General features: G+C 42.4%; 1 protein-coding gene across 1 annotated transcript in view; it reads right to left on the bottom strand.

Moving 5' to 3' along the window:
* Positions 1-340: 340 nt before the first annotated feature.
* Positions 341-21,982, bottom strand: part of EGFLAM (EGF like, fibronectin type III and laminin G domains) — a 74,881-nt gene continuing 53,239 nt past the window's right edge. The window contains exons 15-25 of the mRNA XM_031061144.1: positions 20,941-21,066; positions 19,961-20,204; positions 15,479-15,590; positions 13,801-13,917; positions 11,424-11,604; positions 9,097-9,120; positions 6,854-6,932; positions 5,837-5,980; positions 3,259-3,342; positions 1,943-2,046; positions 341-1,427 (exon numbers count right to left, since the gene is read on the bottom strand). Of these exons, the coding sequence (XP_030917004.1) occupies positions 1,273-1,427; positions 1,943-2,046; positions 3,259-3,342; positions 5,837-5,980; positions 6,854-6,932; positions 9,097-9,120; positions 11,424-11,604; positions 13,801-13,917; positions 15,479-15,590; positions 19,961-20,204; positions 20,941-21,066 (1,370 nt within the window). The 3' untranslated portion in view covers positions 341-1,272. The remainder of the gene's footprint in view (positions 1,428-1,942; positions 2,047-3,258; positions 3,343-5,836; positions 5,981-6,853; positions 6,933-9,096; positions 9,121-11,423; positions 11,605-13,800; positions 13,918-15,478; positions 15,591-19,960; positions 20,205-20,940; positions 21,067-21,982) is intronic.

The following is a 21,982-nucleotide window of genomic DNA, read 5'->3' as shown; positions in this document are numbered from 1 at the left end:
GTGCCTCCCCTGCCACAGGCACGTGGCAGGCTGTGGGGTGCCCTGCTGCATGGCTGGTCTCTCTTCCTCCCTCAGCCCTTGCACAGGCTCGCTCATCCACTTTGAACAGAGAATTAAGGAAGAAAAATCTCCAAGTTATGAAATTCTGAACCACTCTTTCAGTGTCTCAACAGCACTCTGTTTACTTGCTTAAATTATACTTTGGCAATCAAGGTTGCATAAGTGCTGGTCCAGTGCCTAGAAAACATAACATTTTAAGAGGACTGTGACCTACCAAGGTCTCTTGCAATAGCTTTTCTCATTTTTTAAAAAAAAATTTATAATACCACAGTAGCAAGTATTTGCTCTTTTTTTTTTCCTAATCTTTTAATCTGTTTAAGACAGGAAAGCTTCATAATGTACAATTTTAATCTGTCAAAATTTACAGAACAAAAAGAGTCAAATGTAAAACTGGTCATAACTCACAAATATCCCCATTAAAACTGTATAATACAGACATTAAGCCACAGGTCACTTTTCTATTTTTATGAAAGTGTGCAAAGAGCTAATTGTATAGTACATGTAGATGTTAAAAGTGATGCCTTCTAAGCAGGTCTGCTGCTGCTATAAAAAATAGACAAGTATAAAATTACTTCTACAAAATTGGTTCATTTCTTTGTTGCTTGTAATAAAAAAGTAGACTTGTAAGAACTTTCCTCCTTAACAAACAACAATATTTTGAAACCAGTCATTGTAACTGTTATCCTGCTACACAGGATGAAACATAATTTAGCTAAATCAGAGAGTGGTAGGGAGAACTGCTTGTTCCAGGACCCACATGTGAATGCAGGAATATGCTGCCCGATGGTGTATTTGTTAAACAGCACAGTCACTGTATCACTGCAGGGTGGGATGATTGCAGGTGTTTCAAGATTGCTTCCTCTGATACTACAAAAGATAACCTAAGGACCACAAAGCACAGTCACTGAGCTACTCGTAACATCACACTTTGCCTTTGCACGGATGCACAACTTTTAGCACTCACTAAACACTTAAGGGATAGGGGGCACGGTTCATACACAAAATGCTTGGTTTCATTTGGACAGGAAAGGAGAGGGAATGAGAGGGGGAAAATGTTCTTTTTCTTTTTCCTTGTTCTTGGGTTTCCCTTTGGCTGTGTCACCTTCCCAGGCGGCCAGCACGGTGCGGCTGCACAGGACGGTGTCAGCCGGCTCCCGCTCAGCCGCACACGCACGCACACGACGGGTCCTCAGCACCGGGAGCCCTCTCTTGTCACTTGGTCCCACACGTGTTGATGTTCTTCCCGTTGGCAGCATCCTCCACCAGCGAGATGTGGTAGTCAGTGGAGAGGGTGAGGTGGGAGATGCAGCCCACCAGCCCCCGCAGGTACTGCCGGTTCGTGTGCAGGGCGATTTCCTTCATGCCCCCTGCGGGAAAGGCAGCTCTCAGAAACCCCTCCTCACCAGCACGGGCCTCTGCTCCTGCTTGGCAGGCTGCACACCCAGCAATGCCATCCCTAGTGCCCCTCAGAAGGGAATTTTAATTTACAGGTTGCTCTGTATTGTTTCAAGTAACGATTTTAAGCACTTGAAACTACAGAGGGGATAAGCAGGAGGTAATTAATTAGGACACTAATTATTTATTCCAGAAATTGTAGCATCAGTAAGAGCTGAGTCAGCTTGTGCCCAGGTGTGGGGTTTCTAGCTGCCTCTTGCTGTTTCTCTGTGTACCTGCCAGGAGTACCACAGGGTGTCCTATAGTGCTCATCCCTTCTGATTCCCATTCCCCCATCCCACTCAGAGAGGCCTCCTCACACAAAACAGGCTGTGGCAGACTGGAGGCTGCTGTGTGACACCTCCACCAGGAGCTGGACAGAGCTGGACAGCCCTGTCTTGCAGCTGACCTTGCATCTGTGTCCTGAATGCGAATAATTAGCACCCACCTACGTAGAGATCTCCATTGATATTTAACTGCCTCATCTTCCCAGGGGATTTACCGGTCCTGGCACCATAATCGTCCACGGTTACTTTGCCAGACTGTCCATCCCTGAAACAAAAAGCAAACCACTCTCGTTCATCCAGCCTACAGTCAGAAGGGAGGAGGAGCAAAGGCATTTTCCACTTGCCAGGAGACCAGAGCAACTCAGAGCTTAGCTGGGTTCATGGTGAAGGCTTGGAACTGGGAAGCCCCACAGACACAGTGTACTAAGGCCATCCAGACTTTTCAGGTCTTAGGATTTTTTAATAGATGTAAAAGACCTGCAAAGTGTGCAGGACACATTTTCAGAGCAGAAAGTGCTGGAAAATAATCAAATTGGACAGGTAGGGGACAGAGGGGATGGGCACATTCTGACCTATTGTTAAGAATCAAATGTTAAAAGTTAACAGCAAAAGCTTCAACAGCAGGGAAAAATGGGCAAGCTATGGTAAAACTTACTTTTCGGCACTTTTATTACTCACTAGAGCCATTTTACATTTGGTCAATAACAGTATTAAGAGGAAAGCTACTTGATGGGTCCTAGTCTCACTGAATTTGGTAACAAGTTGTGCTGAATGTCGGACTGTGATTTCTAGGGAATCAACTTCTCATGAAGAGAGGGATGTATGCTTTCCCTGCTGGACACAGCTGCCTCCCATGAGGTAATGAGTTATAAATATGAGTTATATATACACTGCAAGATGTCTGCACCTCCTCCAAATAGAAAAACTAGGTTTACACTGTCTATGCTCCAATGCTTGTGCCAGCCCACAAAATACTCACCAGGGAATTTTAAAATGCAGACATTAAAGAAAAATACTCTTGACCGAAATGGTACGGGTTTAACAGAATGTCTGTCACAGCCCCAGAATAACCCTGCATGACTTTGGCAGCCTGCCCTGAGCTGTGCCGAGCTGGCACTGTCACCTCAAACACAGCAATCCTTGTGCACACTATCCTGAAACAGCCAAGGTGCTAACAGCTCCACTCTTAAGTGAGGTGTGAGTATGGAGCCGCAGTGATTCACACCCCACCAGCCCCCAGAGACGCCAACCAGCATCTTTAATGGCAGGGTGGCTCCCAGGTACCCCTAGATGGAGCCTGCCCACTCCCGAACAGCTTTGACTCTGTGCCACCCAGATCCCCCCAGATGGAGCCTGCCCACTCACCAAACAGCTCTGGCTCTGTGCCACCCAGGTGCCCCAGATGGAGCCTGCCCACTCACCAAACAGCTCTGGCTCTGTGCCACCCAGGTGCCCCAGATGGAGCCTGCCCACTCACCGAACAGCTTTGACTCTGTGCCACCGGCCGTCGCTGAAAGAGCCGTTCACCGTGATGGAGGCAATGCCACTGCCCAAATTGTAGCTACAGTTAAAAAAAATTGAAATGTTACTGCCTTCCTTGAAAGGACCTGCCTGCCAAACTGCTCAGGCATCCTTACTCCCTTTTGGCTCGGATTTTGGGGCAATCAGTGGAATCCTAGCAGCAGTGCTCTTATTTTGTAAAGTCAGTCTCATGGACAAGCAGGAAAACTCCCTGAGTCAAAGTGGGTGCCATCACCACCTTTCCATGGGAGCAGGAAGAGAGTCTCTGCATGGCCACTCTTCCCCAAAGCAGGGGACTATGAAGGTCAGTGATCTACAGTTTCAAATATGGCTAATAAATAAATTTCTGCAAGAGCAAATAAGCATGCAACCCATAACTGGTCTACAAACCGTCTGACATATAGGGAAGGTTGAGACCGATGATGTTAGAAAAGGTGAAGTCTAATAAATGCAGCTGCTTCAGCCTGCCACTCTAATTATTTCTTTGTGCTTGCTTCTACTAAAATAACTCAGCAGATATAATGGCCCCATCATGTTTACACTTCAGGCATCTTAATTTCTGGGTCCCTGAAGCTTGGGCCAACCTTAACAAAAGAGAAGTAGCTGCTACAGCACAGTGAGCTATTGAGTGCTCCGGATGAGCTAGCTGCTGCTGGACTTTAGCCTGTACAAAGCAGGAGGGATTAAAGCCAACATCACCATCTCTCCAAAAAAGACTGAACATGGAATGAACTCATGGCCAGGGTGAGGTTCTGAAGAACAGCACATTAAACTGTGAGCTGTCCAGTGCGAACTGGTCACCCTAAATTTGTTTCCTCTCCAGGGCTTTAAGTGAGTCTCAGGCAAGCACCCCCTTTTACCCAGGATGCAGAAACCAGTCTAAGTCAAAAACAACAAGAGGATTTGAGTGTTCAGGATTGTTGCATCAAAATGTTAGACCTTTTATAACGGAAATTTGATTTATATCCCTTATGAATTCCTCTGCAACAGCTATCCCACTACAACAGTGAAATAACCTTTGACAGAAGCAGGGAGCAACAGAAAGAACCTTTAGCAGCAAGTACACTGTACAGGGAATAAGGCCATAGAAAATGGGAAAGTAAAAGTGTGCTTTGGATTTCAAATTGGATCAGAACACAGACACCTAAACTTAAACTGCAGGAAAATTCTTCAGACAAATTCACAGCCCCGATAGTCTCTTGACTTCACCTCTCAAAAGATGAAAATCTATCATGAGGATCAACTTTTCAGATTTTTTTTTCTGCATTTGTCCTTTCACCATCTTCTTTGATGCTCCCCTTCAGTAAGCAGTTATTACTTATGAAGGTTTTATTTTGGTAGATTAATTTCTCACCTTCCTAAATGAATGTGGAAGGTACAAATATTTCAGTAAAATTCAGCTGGTTTGGTCTAAAGCTTTTTACTATCTTTATCTCGGAGGAAGAGCAGTAACCTAATGAAAATTGCACTGTGTTTTGGAAACAGAACAGAGTGGCCACTTAGTATCATGCATGTTAGAGAGACAATCCCTTCCAGACATTTAAACAACACACCACTTCTGCAGAGTCAGTTCCTTGTTTATAAATCAATGAGGAAACTTGAGTTTTTGCCAAGTTAGTCGCTGTTAAATCACATTTAAAAAAAAGCTTAAAAGAAATTAATTTAAATAGAAATGTGCAACTTATCTATACATTCTTGGTAGCAAAAAACAGCCAGTTTAGTAAAGTAAAAAAAACCAAAAAACTTTAAATAATAAGCTCTCTGCCACATGACCAACACTATCTCACAATAATCCACATGAGTGATGGCATCTGTGGTTTGCTGTTTCAGTATTTGCCTTACACAACCTAAAGGAGCACCATGAGGAAACACACGGCTTTCAAAACACAGGACTCCCAAAAAAGCACCATGAAAAAACTTGCACAGGGTGTGCCCAAGTGACTGCAAGGGAGAAAGAGATGCTGGAGCAAGACCCCAGCATTTCCCAATACTCCCCAGTTTCACCATTTTGACAGCAGTATTACTGCTTAATTAATGATTCTGTGGATGGTGGCAGAAACAAGGTGTGGTGACAGCTGCGTGTGTGTGTCACAGGGCTGGATGTCTGGGGATTTGAGGTGGTGGAAGCCCTGCCCCTGTGTGCACTGTCTGGCAAAGAGTGAGCCCACAGTGAGCAGTGGCACCACCAAAGTTTGTCCTCGAGCCCTGCCAGCCTTACCCTGCTCTGCCTGAGACAGGTTTGATGGGTATGTGGGGGGCTTACCAAGAGTATTCATCCCCTCATAAGAAATCTTTCAGAAAATCACAACAACACCCTGATATTTGAAAAATTGGGAAGCAGGAGTGATGCAAATTTTGCAGCACATCACCTCTTCAACTTACATCCTCTCCCAGACAGCAAACGGGATCCATCATTGAACAAAACTTTGAGGATGAGAGTGTCTCACACTGTGCCAAGGGACAAGTGCACTCTATGTGTTGAAGCAACTCCTTTGAGCCCTGTGTGTTACACAAACAAGGGAGAGAAAGCTTACCTGAATATTAATGCTCCCTCCTGAAGGCCTAGAGAGATGAAATCACTGTTAGGTCGCATGGGACTGTTTCCCCTCCACATCAAAAGGCCTTCCTTCATTGTGGTTTTAAACCTCATGAACACGTTTGTTCTTGTTCCTGATACCCTGTTTAATGTAGAAGGAGGAAATAATAGTAAAAAACTAAATTGTGCCAGTCTTCTTTCGAAAAAACATAAGATGATGCAGTACTTAGTCTCTGCTGGCCTGGTGGGTTACTCTCCTGCAACTCATTTACTTGCTGATCTGTGAAGGGTTCTGGCTCACATCCCCATTTCCATCATTTCAGAGTAGGGGAATTTAATTCATCTCTCTACACAATAGCTGCTAGGTAATCCCATACAATTAGGAGAAAATCCTTTTATTCCTCTAGCCTAGTGTGAAATCCAGCCCAAGAAGCAGATTTCGAGAATTAGATGTGATGCCCTCAAAGGCAGAGGAAGGAGCATAAGAAGGGGAAATCAGTAGGTCCCAGTAGGTGGGAGGTGAGGACACTGGTGAACCCTTCTCTACTCAGTGGTTGAAGTAAAGGTAGATGGAGGAATTTGTTGAAACAAGACAACATTTGCTGGAATGTGGGGATGTTCTAGGATACAAAGCAGCCAAAAAAGTAACTTTGAGGATCTAAATGTTAGGCTAAAGCAGGAGTTAAAAAGGAGTTAAGGTCCTTAGTCTCTTTTGAGTCACAAGCCCTGTATGGCTGTTCTTTGCCCTCAGGGAAAAACCAGCCCCTCTCTGTGCCAGACACAGGTGTGCTATTTCTTGACAGGCTGCAAGATGCACAAGTATAATAAACTAAGCCACAAGGATATGCATTTAAAATGTATTTTTCCCTGAAATTTAAAAATATGGCAGAAGTACAGTCAGAAATATTATAAGTACAGCTTAAAACATGTACATATTCTACTCTCTCTCACATAAGGCTCCTAACATTATTACATTTAAGAAACAGAATACTTAGGTCCACAGGAGATACATTACCTTTTCAGGATATCTGGATTATCATATGTGAGGTAACTGCGACCAATAAATTGTGGGATTTCAATTGCTTCTGTAATGGCTGAGAAGTAAATACAAAAAAATGAAGATGAGTGTCAGGTAGCTGACTTGGAAATGGAAGGAAAAAAAGAGACACAACTCTTTTATTGATTTACTCCTGCGGTGGCAGGTACCCACCAGTGACACAGAACTGAGCTGAACCCACAGTGCTCTGCCAACAGGCACTGCCAGATTTTGCCCAAATGCAGGGGCAGCAGTTAAGGGAGTTTAAATGGCTGACAGTCCCTCTGCTTACAGCCTCCATGGCACGAGCCTAATGTATTGCTCCACTACAAACGTTAGTGCAGAAAATTACGAAGCATTGGGAAAACATTGCAAATTTTCTCTTTACCCCCATTTCTACATTCCTTGATTCTCTATGTGGTCCAACACTCTTGCCAAAGACTGTGCATTAACCACCTTTGTTTATAGGCTAAGAAACTCCTCCCCAGCTGCTAAGAGAGCGCCATAATGTGCAGAGCACATTAGGGACCTCTCACCCTGCCAAGGGAGGCTGAGGCAGCACACACAACCTGTGAGCTGCTCCCTGTTTTCTGTTTCAGGGTCTGTGACTGCACTGAGTGGCTGCTGCCTGCCCAGAGCTCAGCCCTGGGGTGCAGTGTGGGGGGCAGGCTGTCTCAGGGAGGAGTCACAGAGTCCAGGGCCCCAGATCACTTTAGCCTACTGAAAACAGCTGGGACTATGCTAAAGGCTGCACGGCAGAGGCTGTGGAGCCCTTTGGTGCACTCAACACTGCAGTGCAGCCTTGAGGGTCTTTTTCTGTGTCCCCCATACAACATTTCTCTAGGGACAGCCCCAGGTGCCCCTATGGTGTATGGCTGGGACCATGACAAACATTGCAGCCAGAACTGGAGTGGGTGCACTGCTGCCCACAGAGAAGACTTTGGCAAAATAACTCAGCTGTGTGACATAAACCATGCAACATCCCTGATACAGAGCCCTTCTTGTATCACAGCCCTTCACCAGGCTGTGAGCACCAGCCCAAACTGATTTTTTTGTTGAGTGAACATCCTACAGTTTGTTGCTGATCTCCCATAACTGACTGCTGCATTAATATAAGCATTAATATTATATAAGTATAAATTACTTAAAATAGGTGCCTTCATCCTATTTTCTTACTGAGGAATAATCCCTTCAACCCACAGCTAATCCCATCTATATAAATTTCAAGCTTTCCAGGGCAAGGATGCTTGCTTTCTTTACGCAACACAGGGTCTGGCTGTGCTTTTAGAGCTCACTGTGACACAGATATGCAACAATTGGTGTAGTCTGGCAGCCAGAAACAGTAATATGAAATTTAGCTCTAGGTGTCAAGAACTGAGAATTTTAGATAGTGATGAATGACTGTTTTCATCCATAGTGAAATCAGGAAAGCTGCCTAATGTGTCTAAAGAAACCACCACAGGCCATGTCCAGCCTGCAGTCTGCCAAAGGCATAGGAAGATTGCAAAAAGTTGTGTTACACTGGCCAAACATTCCTCGCCAGGTCTGACACTTCCTGCACTGGACAGCCGCTGATGGCAGCAGAGCATGAAAGGAGGCCTTGTTCCCCCACCACATCCTGCACTGGAGCCCCACTGCTCTTGCCTTCAGCAGGGGAAGGTGCCCATGTCATGCCAGAGCACCTTTGCCTGTGCCAGAGTACTCTGATTTCCTCTAAAGAGCTTAATGGGCATTTACCTCTGCTTGCTCTTCATTTGTTTCTCTGAATTTGAGTGCAGAAAAACAAGCAAATTTTAGCAGTAACCTTGATGCAGCCAGGATCTTTGCAGCTGGAAGGGAGCAGAGCCAGTAAGGAGATCTAAGACTACACACCTTCATTCTTTGCTCATCATGATTTGGCAGACAAGCACCAAAGCTCTCATGCCAAGCAAGAGTGAGCTCTGGACTGCAGGGCAGCCTGAAGTCACACCACAAAACCCTCAGCCACCTACCTGGCCCTTTGCTCTGCAAATACAGGGACCAGCTCTATAGCCACTGTTCTGAGCTTGGCAAATGCTTTGCATGCAGTTTGAAATATCAACAGCATGATGTTTAAGGAAGCACTATATAACCTTAGAAAATATTTTGGCTTAATGACAGAAACTTGCCAGGCTTAATGGAAACCCAGCATCCAGACAAACACACAATGACAGAGCAGTTTTCACATAATTTACAGTACTTACTGTTCAGGCAGTAACTTCCACACTCTGCAGTGAGTCAGCACAAAACAAAACAAGAACATTCTGGGTTTATTATTCTAAAGCACAAAAATCTCCTTTAGCCCAGTTTCATGCCCACTATTCTACAGATGTGTAATCTCCCACCTACCATTTGCATAAGTGACTACAATCACCTGTGAAGGTAGTACTGTTTTCATAATTGGTTTGCTCCAAGTATCTATATTTGTCTGCTCAAAACACACAAAGGGACAGACAGGTGGGACCAGCAGCAAATCCTTCTGCTAGTCCTGCTTCTCAAATCTCAGTGACTCACCAGGTTTTACCCAGGGATCAGTTCTAGCCAAAGGAAAACAAGAGTTTGCTGCTCTATTCCATCTTACAGTTGAAGTATAAAAATATCTTTAGCACTCCCCAGCTTGGACAGAAGATATAAAACCTAGCAATGCCAGCAAAAACTCTATTGAATCTTCAGCTAATGATCCATTACAATATGAATCAATATCTCATATACCTCATACCAGCATTACTTGAGTTTTTAAGTGGTGTGTGTAATTTTGAAGAATGAGGTGAGCTCCCTCAAAAGCACTTTGCTTTTTAGGGTTTTTTACAGCAGCCTACCACCAAGAAGGATGGAGACAGCATCTTCACCTCACATACCTTCTGAGTGCACTAACCAAAAGCCTGTTGTGAAACAGAAATGACACAGATGTGCATCTCACCTTAAGAATGTCTACACCCCAATAGAGACACAGGTAAGGATTATTTTGAGGAATCTGTTTCAGGTGGTTCTCATCAAGGCTGTCATGGACTGAGGTTCAGGAGCAACTCCATGCTCTATGCACATCTATCAGAAAACCCTTAAATTTTTTGGGCATATGAGGCTGCACGAGCTCAGAGAGGTTGAGCTGCACCTGAATAGGAGCCACAGGTATCAGGAACAGAAACCAGGTGGCTTATGCTTTTGGACACCCTTAAAAATTAATGAAGATTCACATACAAAGCAGCACCAAGGATCTGGCTAAAAAAAATTACAGGCAAAAGTGCTTCAGACTGTCTCTGAAAGCCTGGACATCCACTGAGGTGACAACAGGGAGGATGCCAGCCAAGTGGCACCACTGCTGGTACCACGGGCTCAGACACTGCTCCCCAGGCTCAGCGCAGGCCAGGAGCTGAGCAGAGGCGAGGAGCTGCAGCCCCAGCACTGCCCACCAAGGGCAGGCAGTCACACACCCAGCTGCAAAGGATTCCCTTGAATGTCTGCCCTGGGACTTGTGTTGGTACTGCTGCAGATACCATCTCGAAGTCAGGAATTTAGCACCCTGCACATGCCTAGAAAGTCAAAATCCCAATTCTCCTGCCTCCCCACAGAAAAGCCAGGATAAATGACGTTGTTTCAGCACTTAGTTAGACCACAACAACGTAAGCAAAGCGGTTTCTTGCATTGCACTTTATTATAATGCTTTTGTTCTAAGATATTGTCTGTTTTGAAAAAAAGGCCAATATATTCATTGCAATTTAACCAAAACCACTACATTTAACTTTGAAGTTTATGACTGTGAGAAATGAAGCAGTGGGTGAAGACAATAATGTCAGCCAGCTCTTTTGAACCGAGTTTACTGTTACATTACAAAACTTCCCCTCAGGAATTTTTTAAGATCAAGCTTGTCAGAAGGGAAACGACTCCATCTAGTGGAATAACCCAAAGCACAGTTTTTAAATGCTTTTCTTGCAATCTCATCCCTTTCCTGAATCTAAGGTTTGAACTATTACAGTGGCTCTGAAGAAAAGAGAATAATGTGCACACGGATGAGTTTTCTCCTTGGTGGTCTCCTTCGCCCCACCAAGGCAGGATCTGTGCAGATGGTGCAATCTCCATCAGAGCAGTCAGTGCCTAGAACAGGAGCAGACCCTTCTGTGTGTGAGAGCAGCATTTGCTGTCAGCTGTGGGGTAGATAAAATTACAAGGGTTATCCATGCTCATGCTTCAACTGCTGGCTGGAGGACCCTGGCAGGAATTCCCCGTTTGCACAGCACTGCACAATGTGGGACGTGTACCAAGTGTGAGTGTTCAGTGCTGTTCACCACAAGCAACCAGATACCAGGTTGCTATCTGTGGATCCTAGCCCCATGCTGGGATAACAGTTACCACATTCCTAAATAACAAAACAAATTCTTCCCTAGATACATGGAAAGTGCACAGATGAAAGGGGCGCTCTGGCCTCCAGGGTTTCTATTTAAAGGCATGTGTACAGCAGTAGTTGCAGGTGCTAAATCTTCCTGATTTTTGTGATCAGCTCCTGATCCCTGGGTGGATATCCAGCCATTGTTACCTTTTTGGCAATGCTGCCCATCGAAGCCCAGGGGACAGTCACACTCGTAGCTGTCCTTCTTGGGAACGCAGGTGCCTCCATTGGCACACGGTGAGGTCACACAGGGGTGGACAGCATTTACCAGGTTGATTCCAAAACTGAAATCCTGTTTCACATCAATTGTCCGGTCATTCAAGATAATCTATATGTTAAAAAAAGGAAAAAAAACAGGTGTGAAAAGACAACGTTAAAACTTCCAAATCCAGAGTATCCTACTGCTAGTTAGATGATTCCTCTGAAAGACTTCATTCAAATGTAACTCTCAAAACTTATCCCAAACTCTATTCTTGTGTATTTTCCACTTACAGAGGTCCAACTCATACTTTTGCTCCTCCTGATCCCCCTGGAGATTAATCTCTTTTGTGTCTTGGGAAACAGCCTTAGGCAGCCCCTATAAGGGGTGAAGCTGTGTGGAATTTACCAGGCCCTTGCCTGAACACTGGTGCAACACTGGTTGTAGCTGCACTGTGAGCTGGGATGGTAAAATTAGATGAGTGCTGCTGAAGAAAAGCATTTCTGAGATTAGAAAACCCTCCAGGAGATGAGTGTTGACAACAGAAATACTAAGCAGAACAGCTTGTTTTCATATTTTCTATTGCTTTCTAGTATCTCATCTTGCCTGAAAGAAGCTCGAGTTAAGATGAATGGAAAACATAAATAATGACTTCACAAAACTGTTTGTATATAAATGGAAGAGAACTGCTAAATGCTGGGATTTTTCCAATATGTCAGCAGCATATGTTCTCCAAAATAAACCAACATTTGTATAATCTCAGCTGACATCTCAGAAAGAGAGATTGCATGCAGGCACAGCATCTCTTCTCAGCTACATCAAAATAAGTACATCTTAACAAACAATAGATTTTAAGGCCAAAACTGAGAAAGGTAATAGCTGTTCTGGCTCCTGCATAACTTGGACAATGCACCTTAGGGGATCCAGCCCGGAGAAGAGGTTACATAAAGCACCACACAACTCTAACAGCAGAAAAAATATCTAGTCCTGTCATGTAATGGACCAGGGAAGACTCCATTGTATCTTCAGCTTCTTTACAAATTTTGTTCCAGAGGTTAACAAGCCTCCACTCATAAAAATTTATCTCTTGTTTTAAACTTCTATTCAGTTTCCAGCCCTTGTCTCTCATAATGTCTTTTTCTGCATAAATCCAGGACCACGTATCCAAAGAAATCTCATCCCTATCTAGGAACTAGAAGATCACAATAAAGTCACTCCTCAGCCTTATCTAACTAAGCTGAACATATTGTTTAGGTCTTTCTGTGCACTGCATATTTTCCAGTACTTGGTGATGTTTGCAGCTCTATTTCTGTATAGTTCTCCAAAATCCTACCACGTGTAAAGAAGGCAACCAGACGTTCCCAGTGCCCAAAAAGCAGGCAGTACTCTTCCCTGACATCCCATTCATGCCTCTGAGAATACAAATCCACCTTACTAAGTACATCATGAAGGCTCACACTCTGCATTTCCCAATACTTATCAGAGCCTTTACTCAATTGTATGACCCCTCACTTTGTAATGGTAACCTGTGTTAATTGCTCCCAGGCTCTCTATCTTGCATCCCAAAACACACTGTTTAGTCAAGTCTACCTTCCCAATGATGTTCACGTGTCTGACCTGTTCCTATCACTATCACTCACTCTCCCAGTTTTCCTGAACTTCATGCTTTCTGCTGGACAGCTGACAAAGGCAGTAAAAAAGTGTCAGACTGAGTGACTGAACCATTTACACTGAACTGCAATTATTTTTCTGTCCTGGAGCAAGTTAACTGTAGAGCTTTAAATCCTTAAAAAAAACCCAAAACCTGTTATTAAAATTGTGGGTTTATTTTGTTATTTCTTTGCACCATTTTGATGCAATTCACTCCTCTAAAACTGTGAGGATTCAGGGCCAACCTTTCAACTTTATCCAAGTTATTTTAAGTATGTTTAGAAAGAAAAATATAAGTTCAGTTTGCACGTTCATTTCATTATTTACTAGGCCTTTACAAACCGCACTCATGCTGAGCTGACCACATGGGAACATCATCCCTAATGTCTGCTAACAATGGAAAACATCTCCTCCATTCATGTGCTCAATATAAAACTGTAAGAGGGGAAAGCAGTATGATTCTCATCTCCATGGTGGTGCAAGAATGCACTAGCCAGACTTCTCATTGTGAAATAATAATTTAACTACTTCATGGTGGGGTCCTGAGGTGAAATCCTTGATTATTTTGAATACTACCAGCTGAATAATGGCAGGTTTGCATAAAAACCACGCATGGATACAACAGAAATAAAGTATTTTGTATTCTGTACACAGTGTATTTCTCTGGGCACACACCTTCTGGATGCTCCCACTAAAGGGTCTGAGGATCCCAGAGTTCTTCTTCACATCATCATAATTAGGGACTCCACCAATAAATATTTCAGAGCTGCATTTAATCTGTGTAAAAGCCCCCTGCAAGAAACATAGAATAATATTTTATTAGAGTAGTTGGAACCATGCTTCTATCTTCAGATTAGCCCACATGAGTTGTCATGTAGCTTATTTCAATGCCTCTTCTTTGTACAATCAAGAAAGCCATTGTGGGACACTCTTGACTGACTTTACACTATCTCTGTCAGAAGTAGCTGAAAAATCTGAAGTATTTCAAAATGGCAATAGTGAAGGAAGAAAGAAAAGAAAAGGACTCATTGTGTTTTCTGACACATCTAGCTTTATTTGCAAAGAGGTACACTGATGTAAATCTGTAACCAGAATTAGGTTCATAAAGCTAAAATCAGAGCAAAGTTCATGCAACAGAGACTCATTCAGTATTTCCAACATCTAAGAGATAACCTACTGGAAGATATGGGGCTAAATGAAAGAGACATTGAGTTTGCATCAATTACCAGAAGCAGTTGCTCAGGATACCTGATAGGAATATTCAGGGTCCTGGAGTTAACTGAAAGACATTTAAAGGCTAAATACAAAATAACTGTGTAACTCCAGTCCTGCAGAAGCTTCTGTGCCTTCATGGTTCCCAGACATTCTCCTCCTGGAGCACTGCAATGTAGCACTTAAGAGGAAAAAAATGGGAGTATTCACCTTAACCCACCTATCTAAAGAAGTCTTGAGTGCTCCAGTCAAATGTTTCTTACTCAATTCCTCAGACAGAGGAATTCCTGGAATTTCAATTTATTTAAATTTTTGAAGAAAAGTCAAAGTTTTGATAAAAAAGTTTCCCAGTTTTCTGAAAAGCCTTCTATGGGATTTTTCTGCTATGGGATGTTTTTTGCTATGGCATCTGCAGTCTGGTTTTCTGTCTGCACTCTCCACTAGGTAACAGACATTTCCCAAGCAGGTCTAACATTGGCTTTTATCAAGATAGAAAATGTATCTCTGTGCAGGCATTTAAGGGCTTAGAGTGAATATCCTGCTTGGTACAAGTACAGTTTCACTTTATCATAAATTTGACTCACAATGATCACTTGGTGAGTGAAGAACAAAAAGTCATCAACTGTCTAACTGTTCCAGCACTTAATCTGGCCTGCAAATTACTTTAGCAAGAAGAAGACAAAGAAACAATTCTCTTCAGGCCTACCTTTCCAGGACCATATTCAGCAAGAGGTAAAAAAAGACTGGGCACACACTTTTCAGCACAATACTTCCCCAAATTACACCTCTCACAGTGCACACGTTGCTCAACAGACCTAGTCACAACACGAGCCAACAGAAGAACCTCAGGAGGATATGTGAGCCAGAACAAAAATGTGATGTGAGTCCAGTCCCATGTCAGGAGCAGGTACCATCGGGTTCCAGTGGGATCCCTGCCTTTATGGGCGTCCTTGTCCTCAGAGGGAAGACCTTACAAATTCCCAACTCCGGGCCTAAGAAAATGTTACCTTAAAGTATATCCTGTTTTAAGAGCTTTGTGTATATCCTGTAGTAAGAGCTTTGAGAGCAGGCTGTGCAGTCTACCATGCAATCACTTTACAGTCCAAGAGGTGCCTTCAAGACAAGTCTGCCACAAGCTCACCTCTGCCATCCCTTCCACTGGCCTCTGTGTGTCCACCTGCAGGATTCCATTCTTGGCCGTGCGGGACACTCGCAGTTCATGCCACTGGCCCAGGCTGACAGGCTCCTCACTCCTGTTTTAAGGGAAAGAAAATTTTCAAGCATGTAACACTGCGCCTTTCTGATACTCTGCAATGTTAAAAAGTCAAGTCCCCTGGGATGATTTTCTAAATAAAAAAGAAATATCGGCCACTGTGGTTCTTCCCTTATAAGGAAGTAACAATCTTCTGCAAAGACCATATTTCTAGAGCAAATAACAAGCACTCTAGTTTTATTTATAAATGAAACACTATCACCATCACACACTTTATCTACCTCTGTGCTAGTTTTTCTGCTCAGTCATTTATAACATGTAAAAACGAGTTTTTGTCTCAGCTCTACATCCTTAATTCACGAAAAGCTTCCCACTTAACGGTTGGTCTAGCCCCACATTCTTCATCCTCTTTTAAAACAGAACTACTTTGTGTTGGCTTATCAGCTCTATTTATGCATCCTGTTACATTGACATTGACACACACACACACACACACACACACACACACACACACACACACACACACACACACACACACACACACACACACACACACACACACACACACACACACACACACACACACACACACACACACACACACGTGCAGCCCGGATGCTGTACATAGAAGGGAAGTAATTAAAAAATTATCCTAATGATGTGATGAGATCTTGGCTAGGAACAATAATCCCCATTTGTGCAAAGTATTCACCAGTCTCAAAGGAAGCATTTTTAAACAGTTCTTACAATCTTTATTGGCACAGCACTAATATGAATAGCAGCCTGTATGAAGGGCAAAACCACATTCCCCTTCACAAGTTCTATAGATCTTTGTATCTTGTTTTCAAATGCCATTTTACTACACTGGTTAAAGCATTTTATGTCTAAATAAGATGTAGCAGACTTTCCTCCAGGAGGACTGGAAACTTGTGTTTGATTTACTGGCCAAGCTGGAAAAATCAGAACTGTGTTATCTAGGACCCCTAAGACTTCCTAGCTTCAGTGAAAAAATACATAATTTCTGGGGATGAAATAATGTTTTGTATTTTCAGAATACTTGCATTTAAAAACAAAACAAAACAAAAACCCCATATTTTGCAATGAAAAAAATTTGTCATCTGAAATAGTGAGTTAATAGTGATTCAAATGCTGATTAAAAAACGTATATAATTTTGAAAATGTGAAAATAATATTTTCTTTTTTTCTTAACAATCAACATCAGTTTTGAAACCTTTCTGTTGTGTTTTTTTGTGATCATTCAAGTTTTCTTAAAGCTCATTTTTATCTATTTTAATGATGCTGGCAGTATTACTTAAGACTTCTGAATGATACTTGGTTCATAAAACCTCCATTAAAAATATTATCAAGCAACACCAATCACTTGTCCTCCTTCTTATGTAGCACCATTTAGGGTTTACCTGTCTTGGGTAAATCAATAGCTAAGGAAATCTAATCACCTTGAAGAAGTCAACATATACCTATAAAGGAACCAGATAGGTTTGGCTACATAGTAAGTGGCAATACAAACATTATCTCCTCTCTTGCTTAGGTCATCATCATGCTAACCCTCCTGCTTTGCTAGATTTAATTACAATCAGGGATGATTAAGCCTTGCAGAGTCATCACTTCACAGCTGCAAGCTCTTTTGTAGAATCATGGGCTTTTTGAAACCTGCATGAGTTTGGTAGTACTTTCTTCTGATGTTTGAACACTGCTGGCTGTTCATGTGCTGTGGGGTTACTTTTTCCCATGTAAACCAAAGCTTAAAAAATATACCAGATCATGAAGATCTTGATCCTGCTTGGCCAAGGGAACTCTCAAGAGCTTCTCCTCTCAGACAGTGCTCAGGTTCTGCATCCCTTGTGCCTGTGGGCCCCCAGAGCGCACTGTGCTGCTTCCATCCTGGGATACACCAGGAAATCACAACCTTCACCAGCATCAGCTCTCCTACTACCGCTGCTGACGCACACAAATAAGCTTGCCTCATCCTAATTATAAAGTTATTATGGCTGTGTTCTGATTATAATATAAAATCTAACAGCCTGGTGGTCCTATGGCAAAGGTATCAGGATGACCAGAGCTATACCCCTGTAACATACACAGTGTAGGCATGACATAGTAGGATTAAGATGCACTTTTAAGTGGACATTGACCAGGCAGACATGAAAAACAGGGAATCTATTCGTCTTATTTAATCACTGACAGAGCTGATGACAGGGTGCGAGTTGCACATTTTATCTAGAAAAAGAGCTAACAGGACAGCCTGACAACTTTCACTGAATCCTGATGCTCTCCTGAGTCTCATCCATTCCTCAGCTACCTCACCACACTCTTTTCCTCCAGTGCATGTAGCTCAGGCAGTAGCTGCCATCCAGCTTGCTCTTCTGCTTTCCAGCAGGAAGGGGCAGTTTCTACTCCCAGGCATATGCCTGTGGCTCTCTCTACATTTCATAACCCTACATATCAGTTAAACTTTAGTACAAAGTGTTTTGAAGTGCTACAATATTCTTGGAAGAAAAAAAACAATTCTACTTTAATATTTTATAGTTGCCAGTAACAGGAATTAGAAGGCTGCAATCAGTAAAGATTGAAGGCTGTTGTAAGAAGGGCTATTCTGAATTGGAGAAAAGGTCTCCAAAATTAGCTATTTCTGCCAGTTTTCAGCAAGAGAATGGAATAGGGCAAGTATGAAGTGATTCTTCCCTTGATATATCCTCTCAGCTTCTGGCAACTTGTCATTTAGCAATTTCCTGAGTCAGAGGCTGCATCCGTACAACTGCGTTTGATCTCCCTCAATGGAGCTTTCTTCAAATTTGTCCAATTTTTTTAAACCTATTTATAGTTTTGGCATCTGTAACTTGCTGTGATGATTAGTTTCCACAACTTATTTATGTATTCCTCTTAAAAAAAAAAAACCAAACCCCAAACCCAAAGAAAAAAAGTCTTATTTCTTTGGTTCCTTATTTTCTTTGCACATTGAAAAAATACAGAATACTCATTAATCTCCATGCCGTTCACTATTTTAAAACTTCTATCATACTTCCACCAAACTCTTTCTTTTCCAGGCTGAAAGGTCCTGCTGTGGAAGAGTTTTGTGGAAGATGTTTCATTCCCTCTCCTGGATGTCAAAACCACTCCTCCTTCTTAATTTTACAAATTTCTTTTGAAATTATGTGACCAGAATAGTAGCAAGTTTTCAAGACAGGGTGCATTGTGGCCTTCAGCAGAGACATTCTTCCTTATTCCATTCCTAATAATTCCCTGCATTGTACTTAGGTTTCTGTGTTTGTCTCTAAACAGTTTGCTGTTGCTTCCACAGAGCTACCCATGATGACTCCAGGATTTTTCTCTGTCTGACAACACTGTTTTTCCACAGCTGTGCATTGTTAGGCTTGTGCATTATTTTGCATTTGCTCCCTTTATATTTCATATTTAATTTTGTCTGCAAAACTGAATGGGTTTGTTTGCTTGAGTCCTCATTCATTGCAAAATCAGTGCATTTTCCCTAATCACAGTATAGTCAAAATTCCTGATGCCCATCCACAGGAATCATTGGTATGCAAGACTTGCAGACAGTGTACTCATTTTGCTCAAGCTTTATATAGATAATTTCTAAATATCAGGTCAGCCTGGTCAAACTGGCAGCCTCCTGGGCCATATCCAAGATACCCAGTGTCTCTGTTCAGCCCAGTGCCTTTTCAGAAAGCCCAGGAACAGCTGCCCAGTGACTGGGCACTCAGTTACACAGGGAGAGAGAGCAGTGGTTTTGAGGCAGTTCATTGCTTCCATCCTCCTGGACATTAATTTTAGGATGCAATGAGTCACTCACAGAAGGTCTGTCTGGGAACCTTGGTGACCAGGTTAAACCACATATTTATGTTTTAGACAGCTTACATTGTATAAATTGGATACTAGCCCCAGGTCCCTCAAAAACAGCACTATGAAGAAGTGGAGGGACCTGGAGGTGTATCTTCTTGTGCCACCTCAAGCCCAGCACTCCTGCTTGGAACTGGAAACCAGAAAGGAGGATGCTCACGTAAGTGCCAATATTGTGAAATCCTGTGGCTAGAAAGTATATGCATAAAATATTTACAGATCCCCTAACAGTGTCGTGGGGGCAAGAAGGGAATTACTGCAATACCATACAGCCACAACTGTAACATCTGCAGTAAGACAAAGCATAAAGCTTTGAAATACACTGACGTAGGAAAAAAATCCTGTCCCCTTGACCAAAATTATTGTGCTTAATAGTGCTCCTGTGCTTCCTCAGAAGCAGGCACAAGAGACCAAGGGGCTCACACACCTCATCGAAGGCTGTGACCCTTTCCAGCCCCCTCCTCTGCTGGATGAGCACCGTGGCACTGCTGGGAAGCAAACACCAGCTTTGGGAGGTGTTAATCACGCATTTACCTGATCACAGCTGTTCCTGAGCCGCAGTCAAACCTGAACTCCACGTAGCCAGCCACCAGGGTGATGGAGAGGAAGTCCTTGCTGTCTGTGTCATAGCTGTACAAAAGGACACCAGTCTCTAAATCTGGACGAAATGTCAGCTCAAACTCCATGAAGGAAAGGTAATTCTGTGGTTCCAAGGGCCAGGGTGTGCTAGCAAATGATCTTAAGGATTCGTTGAACTGAGGTATGGCCAAGGTGAGTGCTGGAAATCCAGAAATCACAAGCAGGTCACTTGAGGCTCAAACATAAAGGATTGACTCTTACCAACCCGTGTCTGTTCCTTGTGTTAAGTACTTAAGCTAATGATTAGCAAAACAACCTGATTTTTTTTCATCTAAATTAAAAATATTTTATAATCCTACCCAATACTAGTTAATCTCTTCCTTTTTCAGGGATGTATTTGTACTGTAAAGCATTTTGTACCTTTTCTTTAGTGACTCAGAATAGTGCCTTTCAAAGTAGCAAGCATGCACACAGTGGGTGGTAGCATGAAAATTTCTACAGCATAAAAAATAACACCAGATGTATTTTACTACTTGTATCTCTGATATTAGCAGGCAATTGACATTATGTCCTTTACATTTCAAAATATACAAGTGACACTGGTTTTAGGAGAAAGGTGGGTGTTTTTTTAGGATTAATGTGCAGCTGCGGAGTGGCACATTATTTTAACTTCTGAATAGGAATTTCAAGATGCTTAAGTACAGCTAGCTTAAATAAGCAAAGAGGTTTGAAAATAACAGATTATATAGGAGCTGGATGTGGCTCCAAAGCAGTAAGGGAAAGGTTTCAGTACCTGACTTTAAAAAGATAAAGTAACAAGTATTCTCTTCTGTCAGTGTAAACTATGAGACCTCCTCGGGTGTCTCTAAGTGAAAAAACACATCGAACACTAAATAACACACAAAAGAAACAGAGACATCCCAGTATCCACTCACCTTCCTCGCAATGGTGACCTTTAAATCCAAGAGGACAAAGGCAAATATAAGAGTCTGCTTTGCTTGCAGTACAGGTGCCACTGTTGATGCAGGCTGCCTCATCACAGATGCCACTGCTACACTCACCTAAACACAGGAGTCAGAACATCAAGTTATTGGAGAAGTTTGTCAAAGAAGATTTATTTGGCTGTCGATCACTGCTACTAACCAACTCAATTTGCTCTTATGCCTAGATTCTTTCCCGATTTGTCAAATGCTGTGCAATTTAGACAAGGGAACTTGATTATTAGTATTTTTTTAAATATCAGACCAACAAGACACCTTATAAATAGCAAAAAGTAGCCCTGAAAAGCAAACCATGATAGAAATAACATTCAATCATTCCTTGGATTACTTATTGTCTGCTCTTCTTCCTATTTTCTCATAAAATACAAATTTCTCTGACTTGTTTACATGCATCAAGCCTGGCTTAATTTTAATTATCTTAAGTGCTTCTTTGCTCACTATAAATTCATGCCATGCTGAGCATGGGAGGTGTTAATCATTATCAACTAATCTTATTAGCCAAAATGAGGTTGTTGACCCTCTTGTGCACACTAAAAGAGATCATATCATCAACATATGGACTTTTTAAGAAGCATCTCTACTATTCTGGCACATCAACTTAAATAAAAAGGAGGTTATTTCTTCTTGCTGGATTTTAGCTAAAATTGTTGTAGAACAAATAAACTCTCATTTGCTTTTTAAAACTGGTATCTATAAAACTGTCAAACTGAAACTACACAACCATCAAATATACACCTGATTGAAGTTCTTGTTGAATTTATTTTCTCTTTTAGTTTCTGATCAAATAACTCTCCCCCCATCAACAGTAACAAACTGATTACATTATCTGTATACGTTAAGAGAGACCAAGTTGTGGTGTACAATGGTAAGCACACCATTTGGAGGAGCTTAAGTGTCTTATAGCAAACTAAGAATTACACATTTATTTTGAGGGACACTGAAGTATCACCTCTGCGATGACAAAGGTTTCATGAGG

Source organism: Geospiza fortis, unplaced genomic scaffold (genome assembly GCF_000277835.1).
Source record: "Geospiza fortis unplaced genomic scaffold, GeoFor_1.0 scaffold163, whole genome shotgun sequence".
NCBI lineage: Eukaryota > Metazoa > Chordata > Aves > Passeriformes > Thraupidae > Geospiza > Geospiza fortis.
Note: the sequence above shows the minus strand (reverse complement) of the source record. Positions and strands in the feature narration are given on the sequence as shown.